General features: G+C 60.2%; 1 protein-coding gene across 1 annotated transcript; it reads right to left on the minus strand.

The window, feature by feature from the left end:
• Nucleotides 1-86: 86 nt before the first annotated feature.
• Nucleotides 87-12834, minus strand: RABEP2 (rabaptin, RAB GTPase binding effector protein 2). Its single transcript, XM_056138857.1, has 13 exons — nucleotides 12659-12834; nucleotides 11809-12018; nucleotides 8601-8758; nucleotides 6022-6132; nucleotides 5582-5932; nucleotides 4658-4753; nucleotides 4489-4587; nucleotides 3007-3162; nucleotides 1798-1975; nucleotides 1693-1704; nucleotides 1540-1595; nucleotides 1177-1293; nucleotides 87-477 (listed from the first exon to the last, which is right to left on the minus strand). Exons 1-13 carry the CDS (start codon nucleotides 12717-12719, stop codon nucleotides 376-378), a joined length of 1707 nt encoding a protein of 568 aa, XP_055994832.1. The 5' UTR covers nucleotides 12720-12834; the 3' UTR covers nucleotides 87-375.
• Between the last annotated feature and the right edge of the window lie 3244 nt (nucleotides 12835-16078).

The following is a 16078-nucleotide window of genomic DNA, read 5'->3' on the forward strand; positions in this document are numbered from 1 at the left end:
TCGCCTCTGTGCACGTGTGGGGATAAGCCTTAGTGTCGCGCCGTCCAGGAAGCAGCAGCCCGCCCGGCCCCACACGCTGCGTCCGAGGGGCTGGCGGCAGGTGGCCCAAGGCTAAGCTGGCACTGGTTCCGGGAGGGGGTGGGGACCCTCGCCCCGGTGTCACCTTCACCCTCCACCTGGGAAGCAGAAGGCTCGGCCATCCAGGGAGGAGGCCCAGGCGGGACACGGCAGCTGCGGCCTGCTCACCTCATCCCCCGGCCCCAAGAAGGGGCAGAACCCAGGCTGAGGCCTGCACCCCTGAAGCCGCGTCTCCCAGGGTGAAGTGGAGAAAAACAGTCCCCCCACCCCGGGGCTGGATGGGCTCGCGCCCTGCCCTCAGGGGTCCTTGATGTCCCTGACATCGCGCAGAGGTGCTTCGTCCATGATGCTCTGTACTTGCTCCAGAGTCTCTGCCTGGCGGATCCGTTCCAGGCGCACCTGGGGGCCCGTATGGAGAGCGGAGGGCTCAGGGCCAGTGCTGGAGGCCCATTCCCAGCCTCAGTGGAGTGCCCACAGCACCGGGGCACAGGGTGTGGTCACCCACCTCCCGAACACCAAAACCCAAAACAAAGGGCAGAAACAGGTCCTAAGAAAGGAGGACGCAAGGGGCCTGGGGTCAAGGCAGAGGTCACTGCACCTCCATGGACTTTGCAAGCTCAGCAAAGGCCGACACCACAGGCCCTTCTGTTGGGGCTGGAGCGAGAGCACAGCGGGCAAGGGCATTTGCCCTGCACACAGTCAACCCAGGTTCAATCCCTGGTACTTCATGTCTCCTGAGCACTGCCAGGAGTGATCCCTGAGCACTGCTAGGCATGGCCCAAAAACCCAAAACAAAAAAAGAAGGACTGGCTGGGGGTCCAGCGCCATGGTCCACCAGGGAGGGCACTTGCCTTGCTCACAGATGACCCAGGTTTGATCCCTGGCTCCCATCTGGTCCCCTGAGCCCACCAGGAGAGATTCCTGAGCGCAGAGCCAGGAGTAAGCCCTGAGCACTGCCAGGTGTGGCCCCAAAGCCAAAAAGATTAGAAAAGAATAAAGAGGACCAATGTGCGGAAGTGCCCAGTGAGAAGGACGCTCTGGGGGGCCCTGAGGCATGTGCGGTGAGCCCCGACCCGGCCCGGCCTGTCCCCGCAGTACCTGCAGGGCCTGAGACAGGCGCACGAAGTCCCTCTGCACCTGCTCGCTGGTTTCCAGCTCGGCCTGCAGCCGCAGCACCTTGGCCCTCTGCTCCGCGAGCAGGTCTGCGAGCTGGGCCTGTGGGGGCAGGATGCGGGGCTGGGGCCTGGCATGGGGCGGGGAGTGGGAGCCAAGCGGGGAGCGGGAGCAGAGCAGGGGGTGTCGGGCTGCGGCCATCCCGCCCACCCGGCCCCCCTCTGACCTCTTCAGGGCGCACTTCCTGCTGCCTGGCCTGGCGGAGGGACACAGAAGGGGGGGGGCGGCTATCAGCATCTGGCCTCCGTGTGCGGCTCCCCACCGGGGTCGGCCCACGCGTGGCCTCACCTTGCTCTGCTCCTGCTGGACACGCTCCATCTCCGTCCTCAGGCTGCACAGGGAGGCTGGGGGTGGGGGTCAGCAGGGCGAGAGTCAGGCCCGCCCCTGCTGTCCTGAGCCACCCGCTGCCCTGCAACGTCCCTGCGCCTCCGTTGAACTCACCCTCCAGCACCTCTGTGGGGAGGAAGGAGAGAGAGGTCAGGAGCTGCGGCAGGACCCCCCCACATGACCCCCCCCCCCCCCGCGCCCAGGCCCCTCCCCCCTCACCTGTCTCCTCCCGCTGGCCCCGCAGCTGCCCCTCCAGGCTGGCTCGGGCCGCCGTCTCCTCGTTCAGGGCATCCCGCAGGGTCACAATCTCGATCCGCAGGCGCTCGGCCTCGTGCTCAGCAGCCTGCCTCTGGGCCCGCACCTCCTGCCAGGTCCTGCGCACCAGCTCCTGCAGCTCCTGCGAGGAGGCCAGGCAGGGTGGGCAGAGGAGCTGGAACCCCACCCGGGCCGCCCTGCCACAGCCCCCACTGCGGGGACCTTCGGGGCGGGGCCAGAGCCACGATGGAGCTCAGAATCCAGCCCAGACAGCGCCCCTGGGGCTGATGCAGGTGTGGGCCAGGACGTTGGCAGGGTCGGGAATGCCCGCCCCTGGTGGAGAGTGTGAGGGGGCGTGCACACGGGCCTGAGGAGGGAGGAATGCCTCTCTCACACCAGCGCTAGAATGAAGATGATTTGGGGGGCTTCATGTCACGCCAGTTCGAGCTGGGGGCTGGGGCCAGCTCAAGGGGCACACTCAGTTCTGAGTTCCAAACCCAGCACCACCCTGAGTACCACTGGGGGTGGCCCCTGTAAAACAAAATGAGTAGCTCAGTGGGAGAACTCAATGCCTTGCATGCAGGAAGGCCTGGGTTTGCTCTCTGGTACCAAAAAAAAAAAAAACTGGATCTGCAGAGATAGTGCAGTGGGTAGGGCGCTTGCCTGGCAAGTGGCCCACCCGGGTTTGACGGCCGGCACCCCGCCTGGTTCCTTTTGTGGACCCAAACCCCAAACAAAAGCAAAACAACATACTAGGAGTGATTCCTGAGTGCAGAGCCAGAGATGACCCCTGAGCATTGTCAGGTGTGGCCCCCAAACCAAAAAAACAAAAGGGGGAGAGGGCAGAGAGACAACGCAATGGGCAGGGCACTTGCCTTGCCCAGGGCTGAACCTCAGTTTGACCCCCAGCACCCATAGGGACCACGAAACCCACCAGGAGTGACCCAGAGCACTTCCAGGTGTGGACCCAACCCCCAAACAAAAGCAAAACCACACACAAGGAACCGACCAACACTTCCTTCTCCTTGAGAGTTCACCTAGCTTGTTGGTGCTGCCTCATGCCAGCACCAGGACATGGGAAAAAGAGAGCCTCAGAAAAGTCCAGTGACCAAGGTGACCCCGGCAGCCTGGGCCTGTCCCCAGAGAGGCCAGAGCCGGGCGCTCCCCGCTTACCTGCACCGTGCTGGGCAGGGTGGTCTCGGGGCCCTCGTCCTGCTCCAGCCGGGGAGGGCCAAGGGGTGGCGGCTGCTCGGCCCGGAGCCCCTGGTTCTCCTCCGTCAGCCGCTTCACCTCCTGGCTCAGGCACTTGTGGGATGTGGCCAGCTCTGCCTGGGGTGGGCAATGGGGTGGCCGTGAGGGCCCTGGGTGACTCCTGGCCCCCTGAGGCTCCTGAAGCCTCAGCCCCACCCACCCAGACAGGGGCCTGAGGACAGGATCCCACGTGGTCAGCCCCTCTCACACCTCCCTCGGGACCACACGGCAGCTACGGGTGACACCAGTGGCTCCATTAGTCCACCAGGCTTGGACTTGTAGCTTCAGCTTGTATTTGCCAACTTACATTTTTAAAATCTTAAGAAATTTTGGAGTTTTGGGCCACACCTGCTGATGTTCTGGGGCTCCCCCTGGCTCTCTACTCAGAGGCCCCCTGGCAGTGCTGGGTCTCTACGCAGCGCCAGGGAGGAAATCCAGAGTCTGCTGCAGGCAGCTAAGCTTGACCTCCTGTGCCGTCTCCCTGCCCACCCTCATTTTATCTGTATCGATATTTTATTTAAAATTTTTTTTTCTTTTTGGGTCACACCCAGCGATGCTCGGGGGTTCCTTGTGGCTCTGCACTCAGGAATTCCTCCTGGCGGTGCTGGGGGAACCATATAGGATGCCGGGGATCGAACCCAAGTTCAACACCCTACCCGATGTGCTATGGCTCTGGCCTCTATTTTAATTTTTTTATTTATTATTTTGTTGGATCACACCAGGCGATGCTCAGGGGTTACATCTGGCTCTGTGCTTAGGAATCACTCCTGGTGCTCGGGTGACCGTATGTGATGATGGGGCTCGAACCCAGGTCGCCGGTGCACAAGGCAAACGCCCTCCCCGCTGTACTATCGCTCCGGCCTGTATTGATTTTTTAAATTTTGGTGGAGCTGGGGATCGAGCTTTGGACCGCACACAGGTAGGACTGATGCTCTACCTCCCAGCCACTGGCCACACCCTTGTGACCAACTTTAATAATTGGGACACTATAGAGAGATTGGGTTTCTCGGACCAAACGTGACATTCCCACGGCCGCACTCCATAGTGCAGAGGGAGCAGACCCTGTGGTAAGGTCCCCGTTTGGGCTTGGGGGCCACACCGGCAGTGCTCAAGAGCTCCTCCCAGCTCAGTGCTCAGGGGTTGCTGGAACATGCAGTCCAGCCCCCTTTGATGACAAGCTGGGCCCCAGGGCCTCCTCCATGTCAAGGCTGCAGGGTTCCAAGCTGGCGGCCAGGGCCCAGCACCCATGCTCTGACCACAGGGCCGGCTGCCCCAGACGTCCTCTGACCCTCCGCCCCAACTCCAGGAGGATGCCCGAGTGGCGAGAGGGCAGGCACCCCCCAAGTGCCCCCCTCACCCAGCGCCCGCCATCCCCGCCCTCTACCCCGCCTGGTGAGGCCTCACCATCTGCAGCTGGACCCGCTCCTGGGCCTGGCTCACGGTGCCCTGCAGGGTCCTCAGCAGCTGCTCCGAGGTCTGGACCTGGGCCAGGAGCACCTGCATCTGTGGGGGGAGGGGCCGCAGGGTGAGGCGGGCCCCGGCCAGGGTGCAGCGCCCCCGGGCAGCCGCCCACCTGCTTGGCGCAGTCCTCGTTGCTGCGTCTCAGGCCCTCCTGCAGCTCGTCCCGCTCGTGACCGAGGCTCTCCAGCTCCTTCTGCAGCTGCCGCCCCTGCCACAGAGCCCGGCTCAGCGCGGCGTCCCCGGGGCCAGACCCTTTCAGAGTGAGCTCCACATTCACCCCCCCTCTCCAGCTCGGCCTCCTCCCAGTTCACTACTAGTTCTTTGGTTTGTTTTGGGGCCATGCTTAGCCGTGTTCCAGATTTACTCCAGGCTCTGCACTTGTTTGTTTGTTTTTGCTTTTGGGGGTCACACCGTCAATGATGCACAGGGGTTACTCCTGGCTCTGCATGCAGGAATTACTCCTGGCTGGGAATCGAACCCGGGTCGGCCGCGTGCAAGGCAAACGCCCCACCCACTGTGCCATTGCTCCAGCCCCCTGGCTCTGCACTTAGACTCAGGGCACCATATGCGATGCCGGGGATGGAACCCAGGTGGGTCGCGTGCAAGGCAAGTGCCCTCCCCACTGGCCTATCGCACTGGCTCCCTGTCACCACTTCTATGCTCTCAGCTAGCCAGCAGGAGCTCTTGGGAGGCCCTTCCACATCTTTCGCAGAGACCTGAGGGTCCTGGAGCAGAGCAAGTGGCCCCTGACGGTCCATCTCCCGTGCGAGCCTCCAGCAGGCGACCTGCCTCCTCCCGGCCCAGCACCCACCCAGCACCCCAGGAATCCTGGCCCCATTTTACTTGCTGCTGCTCCGGACCCCAATCTGTGGGGCGTGTCTTGCCCCCCTCTCCCCCCATCCAGGTGCAAGTGTCCCGCACAGTCAGTGTCCAGACACCTGTTTGGGGCTGGCTCCCACCCCAGGGGGGAGCATTGGGAGGGTGGGTGCCCAGGAAGGGGGGGGGAAGGTGAGACACCGCCAGCGCGCGTGCCTACCTCGGCCTGCAGCTGCTCCCACTGGTGGTCCGGCACGAGCTGGTACCCGGGAGGGGGCAGGTAGATGCCCTCGGGGACCAGCGTCCCCGTGGACACCAGCGAGGCCGTCTCTTCCTGCTCGGGGCTCAGGCCCGGGCGCTGTCTGGGCAGGGAGGCGCTGCTGCCGGCAGCGCCGCCCAGGGAGAAGGAGGAGATGGAGGCGCTGTCGTCGCAGTTGCCGGCGAAGGCCTCGGCGGCCGCGCCCCCGTCCCCACTCAGCTCCTCCAGGGGCTCCAGCGGGGGGGACGGGTCCCGGGACAGGGGCAGCAGCTCCGGGGAGCCGTGCAGGGCGGGGGGTTGCCGGGGCCGTCTCTAGGGAGAGCGGGGCAGGGGAGAGGCTGGGGGGCCAGGGTCCAGGGCGCCCCTGCCCCCTCCCGGCGCCCCCTCAGCCGCCCGTTTACCTGGATCTCCTGAATCAGCTCCTCGGCCCGCAGCAGCTTCCCCTTCAGCTCTGCGATCTCCTGCTCCATGGGCAGCACGATCTCCCGCAGCTTCTCCGAGTCCTCGTGGGCCTGCGGGGAGTGGGGGGCGGGCGGCCTTGGGTCCCTGGGGCCTCCTCCGGGGAAAGCCGGGTCTCAGCACCTTCCTGGCGCCCACTTGCTCTCCCCAGTGTGCATTTCTTTCCTTCCTTTCTCCAGAAAATCTCCCCCCGCCCCCACCCCCGCATGCCTCCCAGTCCTTCAATGCTAGGGATCGAACCCAGGGCCTCTGACAAGTGCAGTCTGCACTCCATCACGGAGCCGCATCCAGGCACGCTTGTTTTGTTTCATTGTGTTTTAGGGCCACTTCTGATGCTGCTGAGGGCTACTCGTGGCTTAATGCTGGGAATCACTCCCAGCAGTGCTCAGGGACCACGCGGTGCCAGGGATCAAACCCAGACCTCCTGCCTGATGCATTCAGCCTGTTGAGCTTTTATTTTTTTAATTTTATTTTTTTTGCTTTTTTGGGTCACACCCCAGTGATGCACAGGGGTTACTTCTGGCTCATGCACTCAGGAATCACTCCTGGTGGTGTTCGGGAGACCATATAGGATGCTGGGAATCAAACCCGGCATGGGTTTGAGGCTGTGTGCAAAACGCCCCACCTGCTGTGCTATTGCTCCAGCTTCGAGCTTTTACTTTTTTAATTAATTTTTTCCTTTTGAGGTTTTTTTCCCCCCCTTCTTTTGGCAGTACTCAGAGATCACTCCTGGCAGGGCTCTAATGAAAGGCCAGGATGGAACACGGGTCACCGCGTACAAGGCTAGTACCTGCTGTCCTAAGGCTTCTGCCCATGCTGAGCTATTTCTTTGGCCTTCTAGAACCTCACCTATTTTGAGCATATGCCCCAGATCAGCCGTTCCCGGAGTGGACAACACTGCCCCCTGGAGGACACACGCAGCCTCAGGTGCAACTGGAGATACCGCTTTGGGGATTTTTTCCCCCCGCTGAAAAGGGAGTGGTAAACCAGGTAAGTGGAACCTCTGACCTAGATTCTAGAATACCGGCTCTGTTTCTCAGGGTCCCTGCCACAAAGCATGGTTGTGTTCCAAATGACAAGGTGTAAGAGGTCTGGCCACCTGCAGCTTCCAGGACAACTTAAAAAGGAGACGCTGCGCCTTTCTCGACGGATTGGGATGTGGATCTGATGACTGGCTCTCCCTTTTGGGCCACGAGGCAACCAAAGACCTCTGAAGGAAGAGGCTGAGTTCTTAAAAACTTGTCAAATCAACCCTGGGGAGAATATTTAAGCCTCTGAGCTTAAAAAAAAACAAAGACAAAAAACTTATGGACCCAGAGAGCTCACAAAGCTGAGCAAATGCTTTGCGTACAGGAGATCTGTAGGGCTCAGGGGACCCTCTGGGGTGTCAGGGACCAAACCCAGGTGGGCCTTGTGCCAGGCAAATGCCTCATGCGCTGGGCAGCTGTCCAGCCCACCTTCCAGCAGTCGTGAGCGCAGGCAGCAGATACACCAGTCTGGATGGTTCTACGGTGCTTGCACGGTGGAAGGCCAGGAACGGCCAGCGCAGGAGCTGCTGTCCCAGCCATGCTGCCTGCCACATTGCAGGCCGGGCTGAGCCTGTGAGGGCAGGGAGGGGCACGCAGGGCAAGATGCCAGCCTGCCCAGATCCTCCCTTTCTCAGCTGATCCGCGTTCCTCACCTTTCCTCCTCCAAGATCAGGTGAGCGCCCATAGGGCGGCTGTGACAGGAAGGTGGCGGAGGGTTTGGTGGCAGGTGTCCCACCATTGTTCATGGCACACACAACAGCGTGTGCCAAGGAGACCCAAGGCCGCGGGCACCAGGGAGGGAGCTCTGGGGTTCATCAGCACATGCCTGACCTGGATTTGATCCCCAGTACCACATGGTCCTCCTAACTATGACTGGGACAGCCCTCACCACACTGCTTGAAGGCCCCTTGTGTGCCCCCCCCAATAAATTAAATAAAAAACAACTTTAGAAGCAGACGGGCTGCATTTAAAAATCCTAGCTCTGATCTTTTTCTTGAGTATGACCTGGGAGAATTACTGAACCGCTGTGAGCCTCACTTCCTCATCCGGGAGCTGGGTAAGGTGGGAGGACCTCTGGGGAAACTGAGTCTGGCCAGCAGTTTAGCCCACTGCCCGAGCCCCGGAAAGGAGCCCAGGAGGGAGCTCCCTTCCCCGCCAGGGCTTCCCTTGGCTCTGCTCTAGTTTATTGGTGTTTTCCAGTGCTGGGGATTGAACCCGGCTCCTCTACCAGCAAGGCTTGTGTTCTGCCACCGCGTCACAGCCCGAGCCCCTGCCCGGCATTCTGGAATCAAACTGATGAGGTCAGCGCACTGCGGCAGAGCTGGCCGAGGCCAGCGCTGGGCACTGGGCAGGATGTGGGCGCTCAGTGCCCTGCCCACAGCAACCGCATGGGGCTCTTGCCAGCAACGGGGCACCTACCATCTCTCTGCCCCCAGGGCACCCCGGCCACCTCCACCTCTTTTCAAACCTGGGCGGGGGGAGACCGCCCCAACCTTTTCCATCTGCTTCTCCAAGGAATCCAGGGGGTGAGCCCGGGACAGCAGCTGCTTCAGGCGGCTCAGCTCTCGCTCCTTCTCCTCACAGTCCTGCTGCTGCTGCTGCCGCTCCTGCTTCAGGGAAGTGATCTGGGCCTCGTAGCTGCCGATGGAGTCTGGCACGGCAGGAAGGGCGGGGGGAGAGGGAGGGTCAGTGCCCCGGGGCTGCCCCTCATGGATGCTCTCAGCCAGGCAAGTTCCCAGGGCGGTGATGACGGAGGGCTTGGCGGGCAGAGGGCCTGGGCAGTGCAGCATCTCTGCGTCAATGTCCTCAGCTAAGAAAGGGCAACACTGACCATCACCCCCCGCCCCCCGGGCTTGTTAGGGCATCAAAGGAGGCTGACATCTGGGAGCTGTCAGCCTTCTTCCTGGGACATCACAAACACTGATGATACAAACACTTTGTAAAGGTCCCAGTAACAATCGATATCTAATAATAGTAAGACCCATGGACCTTGAGCCAGACGCCCAGCTGGAAATAGAAGGATTGATCAAAGATCAGGGCCAGGAGCTGAGAGGCCAGCAGTGAAGGCGGCCTCAGAAAGCCCAAGGAAGCACGACTGGGAGTGCGGAGCAACTGTTCAGCGGGGCTGGCAGCGTCGGAGGATGGAGCCGTCATTCTGTCTGCCTGGCTAGGAGCAAAGGCCGCGTTGGCAAAGTGGATGGCGCGCCTCAGGCAGATGCGGGAAGGGGCAGCAGTGGGCGGCTCCCTGGGCCCTGATGCCCACACCAAGGAGCCTGGAGCTTACCCTCCCGGGCAGGGGGGAAGGGGAGCCGCTGCAACCAGCTTGGTGCTCACTTTCCCTTTCTACCGACGGTTATGTGCTGTCACAGGTGTGAATGGTAGAAGCAATTCTGCGGCGAAACTGGCTGGGTTCAGTGTTCTGACACCTGCTCGAGGCCTGACCTTGCGCCACTAATCCCATCTCTCCGGGCCCTGGGGCTTTCTTAGTGGCGTGGAAATTTTGTTAGGAAGGTAAAAATATTCACTGGACATTTTGCTCAGTGCCCGGCAAACAGAAAGCCCTCGAGACGGGCAATTAGGACCTGCTCAAGTTTCTCTACTCCAGCGTTTCTCTGAATGTCTGTCGTTTCTCTGAATGTCTGTCGAGTGTGAGGGGACTACAAGGCAGCTCTGGGGCGACAGCACCAGGCCCTGGGTTGAATCCCTGGTGCTCATACAGGTGCCCAGGGGGAACCTGGCAGCTCGGCAGCCTGTGATTCCGACAGCTGAGCGTGATTTCCAGGCAGACTGAACCAGGCCTGAGCGCTGGCCAGCAAACCCACAAACACCACAGTTAGAGTGCATGACCCCCAGTGAGCGCGCCTGCAGGCTTGGCGACAGCAGCAGAGCGACCTCATTAGCATAACCTGACAAGAGACAACCCCCTTCCTGCCCTCCACCACCGCGGGAAGCGCTACTGGCAGGTACACTCCCCCCCCCACCCCCCCCCCCCCGTGACTCCAATCAGAGTCACTACATCTGTGGAGCGGCGGAAGGGGAAACCTTGAAAACAAATGAATTATTAAATGTATGTAAAGTTTCTTTGGGGAGAGGGGCCACGTCAGCAGTGACTGGGCCACTAAAACAGTGGATCTGAAGGAGGAGGCCAGAGAGGTTTAGTTTAGTGGGTAGGGCATTTGCCTTGCATACGGTTGACCCATCTCCAGCACCCCATATAGTTCCCCGAACCCCACCAGGAGTGATCCCTGAGCGGAGAGCCAGAAGTCAGCCCTAAGCAGCACTGGGTGTGACCACAAAACAAAACTAAAACCAAAACCAAAAACGGAAAGGTGCTTGGCATAGTCCATCCGTGAGCATGTGGGCCCCAGCCAAAATAAATAAATAGAGAATAGAGTTGGGGTTGGGATGCCTCAAAGGACTGAAGTACAGGCTTTGTATGTGGGAGACCTGGGTTTAGACCCCGGCACTGCATAATCTCCAGATACAGATCCAAGAGTTGCTCCTGAGCACTTTTGAATGTGGCCCACACACACACACACACACACACACACACACACACACGAAAATGGATCTGGGCCAGAGGTGGGCTCCAGCGGCAGAACACATGCTGTACAATGCAAGGACCTGGGTCAATCCCCAGTACAACATGGCCCGGAAGAGCATTAGGTAGCCCTGGTGCTCCTGAGCACTGATAGGGATGACCCCATGAAAAGTCACTTTAGGGGCCGGGAGAGAATGCAAGGGGCTGTGGTGGATGCCTTGCAGGAGGCTCTGAATTTGATCCCCAGCACTGCATGGTCGCCTAACTGCTGTGTGTGGTGGCCCCATGGGTCCCTGGCTTTGAGCACTGACCCCTTGGCCAGCTGGCTGAGTCTTGTGGGAAGTGGTGCCTAAATTTTCTGAACAAACCAAAAAAATCTTTTAATTATTAAAAAACATCAGGGTCAGGGCTGGAGTGATAGTACAATCAGTAGGGCACCTGTCTTGCATGCAGCCGACCTGGGTTCAACCCCCAGCATCCCATAGGGTCCCCAAGCACTGCCAGGAGTAATTCCTAAATGCAAAGTAAAGAGTAACCCCTGTGCATCGCTGGGTGTGACCCAAAAAGAAAAAAAAAATCAGGGCCAACCCTGGTTAAACACATTAAGCCCTGCTAGTAGCCGTGGCAGAGGAGGCTGTTTCAGATACAGGAGGATCTGGGGCTAGTGTACCAGATACAGGAGCTGTTGTACCCCAGATACAGAGGCTATGAGGTGGAGGGAGGGAAATTAGTGCATGTGAGTGCGTGTATGTGCGTGCGCGCGCGCACGTGCACTCGGGGAGGAGGGGGGCAGGGAGGGCTGAGGATGTGGGGGTGCCTAGGGAAGGAAGGAAAGCAGAGACTGAAGGCTGAGTCTGTAGCCCAGAGGCTCAAAGAAACCCAGCAGATGCTCATCTGCAAGGCTGATTCCCATCAGTGAGGGCTGAGAATTGACCCTGGGTGAGGGAACAGGTAGAAGCTGGCACCGATAGAGGGGCTGAGCACACACAGTGCCTCCGTACAAGTCACAGGGGGTCAGAGGCCTGCGGGGCTCCAAGGCTCCTAACCTCCTGCGCCACTCACGGGTGGCCCAGCCCCTTTCCTGCGGGGATCTCCCGCTGATGGGGCTGACGGGGCTGCCAGGGCTGCCAGGGCTGACGGGAGTCTGGGAGGAGTCTCACCTTTCAGAATGGCCTGCAGCGAGGCCACCTCTTCTTGGCACTGCCGCTGCACTGCAGCCACAGCCTCCGCCTTCGTGCTCTCGCTCACCTCCGCCACTGCCTTCATGGTCTCCATCTCTGCCAGGGCACCTGCCAGCTCGGCCCGAAGACGGCTGAGCTCCCCTGGCTCGGCCTCCGCCATTGCCCCCTCCTGGGGCTGGGGGTCCAGCGCTGTGGGGGACAGGGATCAGACTTTCTTACCATCTCTTTCTCTTGCTCTTTCTTTTTTTGGCGGGGGTGGGAGGGGTGTCACACCCAGCGATGCTCGGGGGTTACTCCTGGCTCTGCATTCAGGAATCACTCCTGGCTCTGCACTCAGGATCACTCCTGGCAGTGCTCGGGGGGACGATATGGGAAGTCGGGGATCCAGCCCGGGTCAGCCGCGTGCAAGGCAAAGCTAGTACCCACTGGGCTCTGGCCCCTTGCCATCTCTTACCCAGCCGGCCAAGAAATCTCCACCTGCAACCCACCCTTCACCTGGCCACGCCCAGCCGCCCGACCACGCCCCTTCCCGCCCCGCTCGGCTTTGTAGCGCCAGCAGCCCCGCCCTCGTCTCGGGTCGTCCAATCCCCTCCTGGCTGCAGCACGACCCCGCCCCCTACTCTCGCGGGCCCCGCCTCACCTGCCCGGGCCCGGCCACGCCCCCTCCGCAGGTGGCTCCCAGGCCCCGCCCCGCCCGCGGCGGCCACGCCCCTTCCCCGGTCTTTTCCCCCCACCCCACCCCACCCCTCACCGCCCCCTTCCGCCGGCCGCCGAGCTCGGCCCCGCCCCCGGCCCGCCGCCCCCCGTGCACGGCCGCGCCCCCACGTACCGGCCCCCGGCTGCCGCCGCCGGCCGCCCTCGCCCGCCACAGCCGGCGCCGCAGCCGCCATGGCCTCCGCGCAAACGGCGGGTTCCCGCACGGGCTGCTGACGGCGCCCTCGCTTCCGGGTCCGCTCGGCTGTTTCCGGATCCGCTCGGCTGTTTCCGGACCGGCCCCGGCTCGCGGCCCAGGCGGGCTGGGGGGGAGGGGGGGCACCCGCGATCCTGGGCCGAAGCTTCGCGAGTGGTCGGCCTGCCGGCCTCGCGCCCGGCCCCGCCCCGCCCTTCCCGCCCCGCGACTGGCCGGCGCTGTTCCGGGAGGACGCCCGTCCGTCAAGGGCCCGATTCTTTGTCCGAGTCTCCCCGCGCGACCTTGCAGGTTGTGTGGAGATCACGCCTCCGCCGGGACGCCCCCCGCCCCCCCGGGGCCGGCCGCGGGGCCACGCTCCTGCCCTTCTCCCTTCCCTCTCCGCGGCTGCCGGACCCGGCTCCTGCACCGCCGCCCTCGCGGCCGGTCCCTCGGGCCAGGGCTGGGCGCCGAGTTCCCGCGGTCACTCGTAGGCGTTAGGAACTTCCACGTCCCCACCCGCACTTTGATACTTCCCCGGTCCCCGCTTCCTGCTCCCCACCTCATCCCTGGGCCACCTGGCTCGGACCTGCCCTTGGCCAAACTATAATCCACCGTGACCACGGTCCCGACGTTCAGTTGGTTTGGGGGCCACACCCGGCGGTGCTCAGGGCTTAACTCCTGGCTCTGCACCCAGGGATCACTCCTGGTGGGGATCGGGGACCACATGGGATGCGGAGGATAGAACCCCAGCTGCAAGCCTCGCGCCCTACCAGCTGTGCTACGGCCCCCCTCGCCTCCCGAGATTTTGGGTGGTGACAGTCAAGGCCAGCAACCGCCTCTCCAAGTAATTCCTCGATGTCCTGCAAAGTCTGTGCACTGCTCCAGCACGCTGAATGTTCCCCGTTGGGCCCTTCCCTACTTTGCAGTGCCAACATCACCTTTCCTACAGCTCACAGAGCATTTGACCCTTAAGTTAATTCTCAAAGCAGGTAGAGTGATCCCTTGCAAAACATCTCACTGGACCCAATTTAAAAGTGGACAAAGGCACAGCATACACATTTTACTGGTGTCACAGGTGGTAGATACGCAAAAAGGGATGTCAATATTGATATCCGTTGGAGAAGTGCAAACTAAAAATCACAAGGAGATGACCAGAGAGATAGACACGTTCCTCACAAGTGGCAACCCAGGCTTGAATCCCCAGCACATAATTAATTTTATTTTTTTAATTTTTTTTAAAGGTAAAGGCCCTCCCGTTGATCATCGATTTGCTCGAGCGGGCCCAGTAACGTCTCCATTGGAGACTTTGTTGTTACTGTGTCTGGCATATCGAATACTCTCGGTAGCTTGCCGGGCTCTCCGAGAGGGGTGGAGGAATCGAACTCGGGTCGGCCATGTTGGCCGCTTGTAAGGCGAACGCCCTATCCGCTGTTCTAGCGATAGCACAGCGGGTAGGGCGTCTGCCTTGCACGCAGCCAACATGGCCGACCCGAGTTCGATTCCTCCACCCCTCTCGGAGAGCCCGGCAAGCTACCGAGAGTATTCGATATGCCAGACACAGTAACAACAAAGTCTCCAATGGAGACGTTACTGGGCCCGCTCGAGCAAATCGATGATCAACGGGAGGGCCTTTACTTTACTTTTACTTATTTTTTTTATTTTTCTCTCTTTTTTTCTTTTTTTGTAGGAGTACTGCTATTTATTCAGCTACTGATTAGCTGATTGAATTGTTCATGAACTCCACCTTACTTTTTTTTTCTTTTTCCATTTTTTATAATTTTATTTATTGAATCACCGTGAGAGCAGTTACAAAGCTTTTGGGTCTAAGTCTCAGTCATACAATGAAACACCCGTACCTTCACCAGTGCCCATTCTCCACCACCAAAAATCCCAGTATGCCCCCATCCCACACCCTCCCCCTGCCTGTGGGGCAGATGATTTCTACATTACTCTCTCTCTACTTTGATCACATTCACTATTTCGACACCAGACCCACCATTATTTAAGATTTTACCCCAACACTCAGATCTGCTGAAAAGGCAACAATAGACAATTTGTGTTCTATTGCTAGTTATGAATAACATATGATGTCGTGTGGCTGCAGTAGGGCCATGTGGTTTTGAAGTTCTGAAATTTTAACACTTAAATCTGGAGGGATTTCTGCCAAAAGCCACTGGGTTTAGAGATCTGCTCCTGAGTCTCTGGGATCATGGCCGTTGAACAGCTTGATGAGGAGCCAAAGAGGCCGTTCGTGGGCGATGACTTGGGGTCTCATTGGGGTGGGGAAGACAGACCCGGCTCCACCTCCCCCCCATCCCGTGAGACCCAACAAGTTTTGTCACTGCGGGCCCAAACCTGACTGTCCAATGGCCTCTGGAGGATGACAGCCACCAAGTCGCCAAGAGGGAGCAGGCGGAGGGACAGCATCCATTCCCCCCTGGGGTGGCCCGGTGACAGTAACCTACTGCGGGGTCCGGACACATTTCTGACAAAAGCCGCTGGTTTTCGAGATTTGTTTCTGAGTCTCTGGGATCAAGGCCATTGAGCAGCTTGATGAGGAGCCAGAGAGGCCGTTTGTGGGCGATGACTTGGGGTCTCGTTAGGGTGGGGAGGACAGGCCCGGCTCCACCTCCCCCCCATCCCGTGAGACCCAACAAGTTTCGTCACTGCGGGCCCAAGCCTGACTGTCCAATGGCCTCTGGAGGATGACAGCCACCAAGTCGCCAAGAGGGAGCAGGCGGAGGGACAACACCCTTTCCTCCCAGGGGTGGCCCAGTGACAGTAACGTACTGTGGAGTCCGAATGCATTTCTGCCAAATGCCACTGGGTTTTGAGATTTGTTTCTGAGTCTCTGGGATCATGGCCGTTAAGCAGCTTGATCAGGAGCCAGAGAGGCCATTCGTGGGCGATGACTTGGGGCCTCGTTGGGGTGGGGAGGACAAGCCCGGCTCCACCCTCATCCCATGAGGCCCTGTGTGTCTCATCACTGGGGGCCCAAACGTGACTATCCAGTGGCCTCAGACGGATGGCAGCCACTGGGCCGCCAGGGGGGAATAGGCCAAGGCACGAAACCTATTCCCACCTGGGTTGGCCCAGCACCGGTAGCCTACTGCAGAGACCAGACGCATTTCTACCTAAAGCCACTGGGTTCTGAGATTCGTTTCTGAGTCTCTGGGATCATGTCCATTAAGCAGTTCAATCAGGAACCAAAGAGGCCTTGCCTCCAATTATATAGCTGAGCCGGAGGTGGTTTGTGGGTGTGTTTCCTACATACCTAACTTTTGGCCGTTTACTTTCTTGGTAAACTTTGCCCCAAGTTTTTGGGGTCTGGCCAAAGGCACAGCAGCGATTTTGGGGTAT

Source organism: Sorex fumeus, unplaced genomic scaffold (genome assembly GCF_029834395.1).
Source record: "Sorex fumeus unplaced genomic scaffold, SorFum_2.1 ptg000130l, whole genome shotgun sequence".
Classification (NCBI taxonomy): Eukaryota; Metazoa; Chordata; class Mammalia; order Eulipotyphla; family Soricidae; genus Sorex; species Sorex fumeus.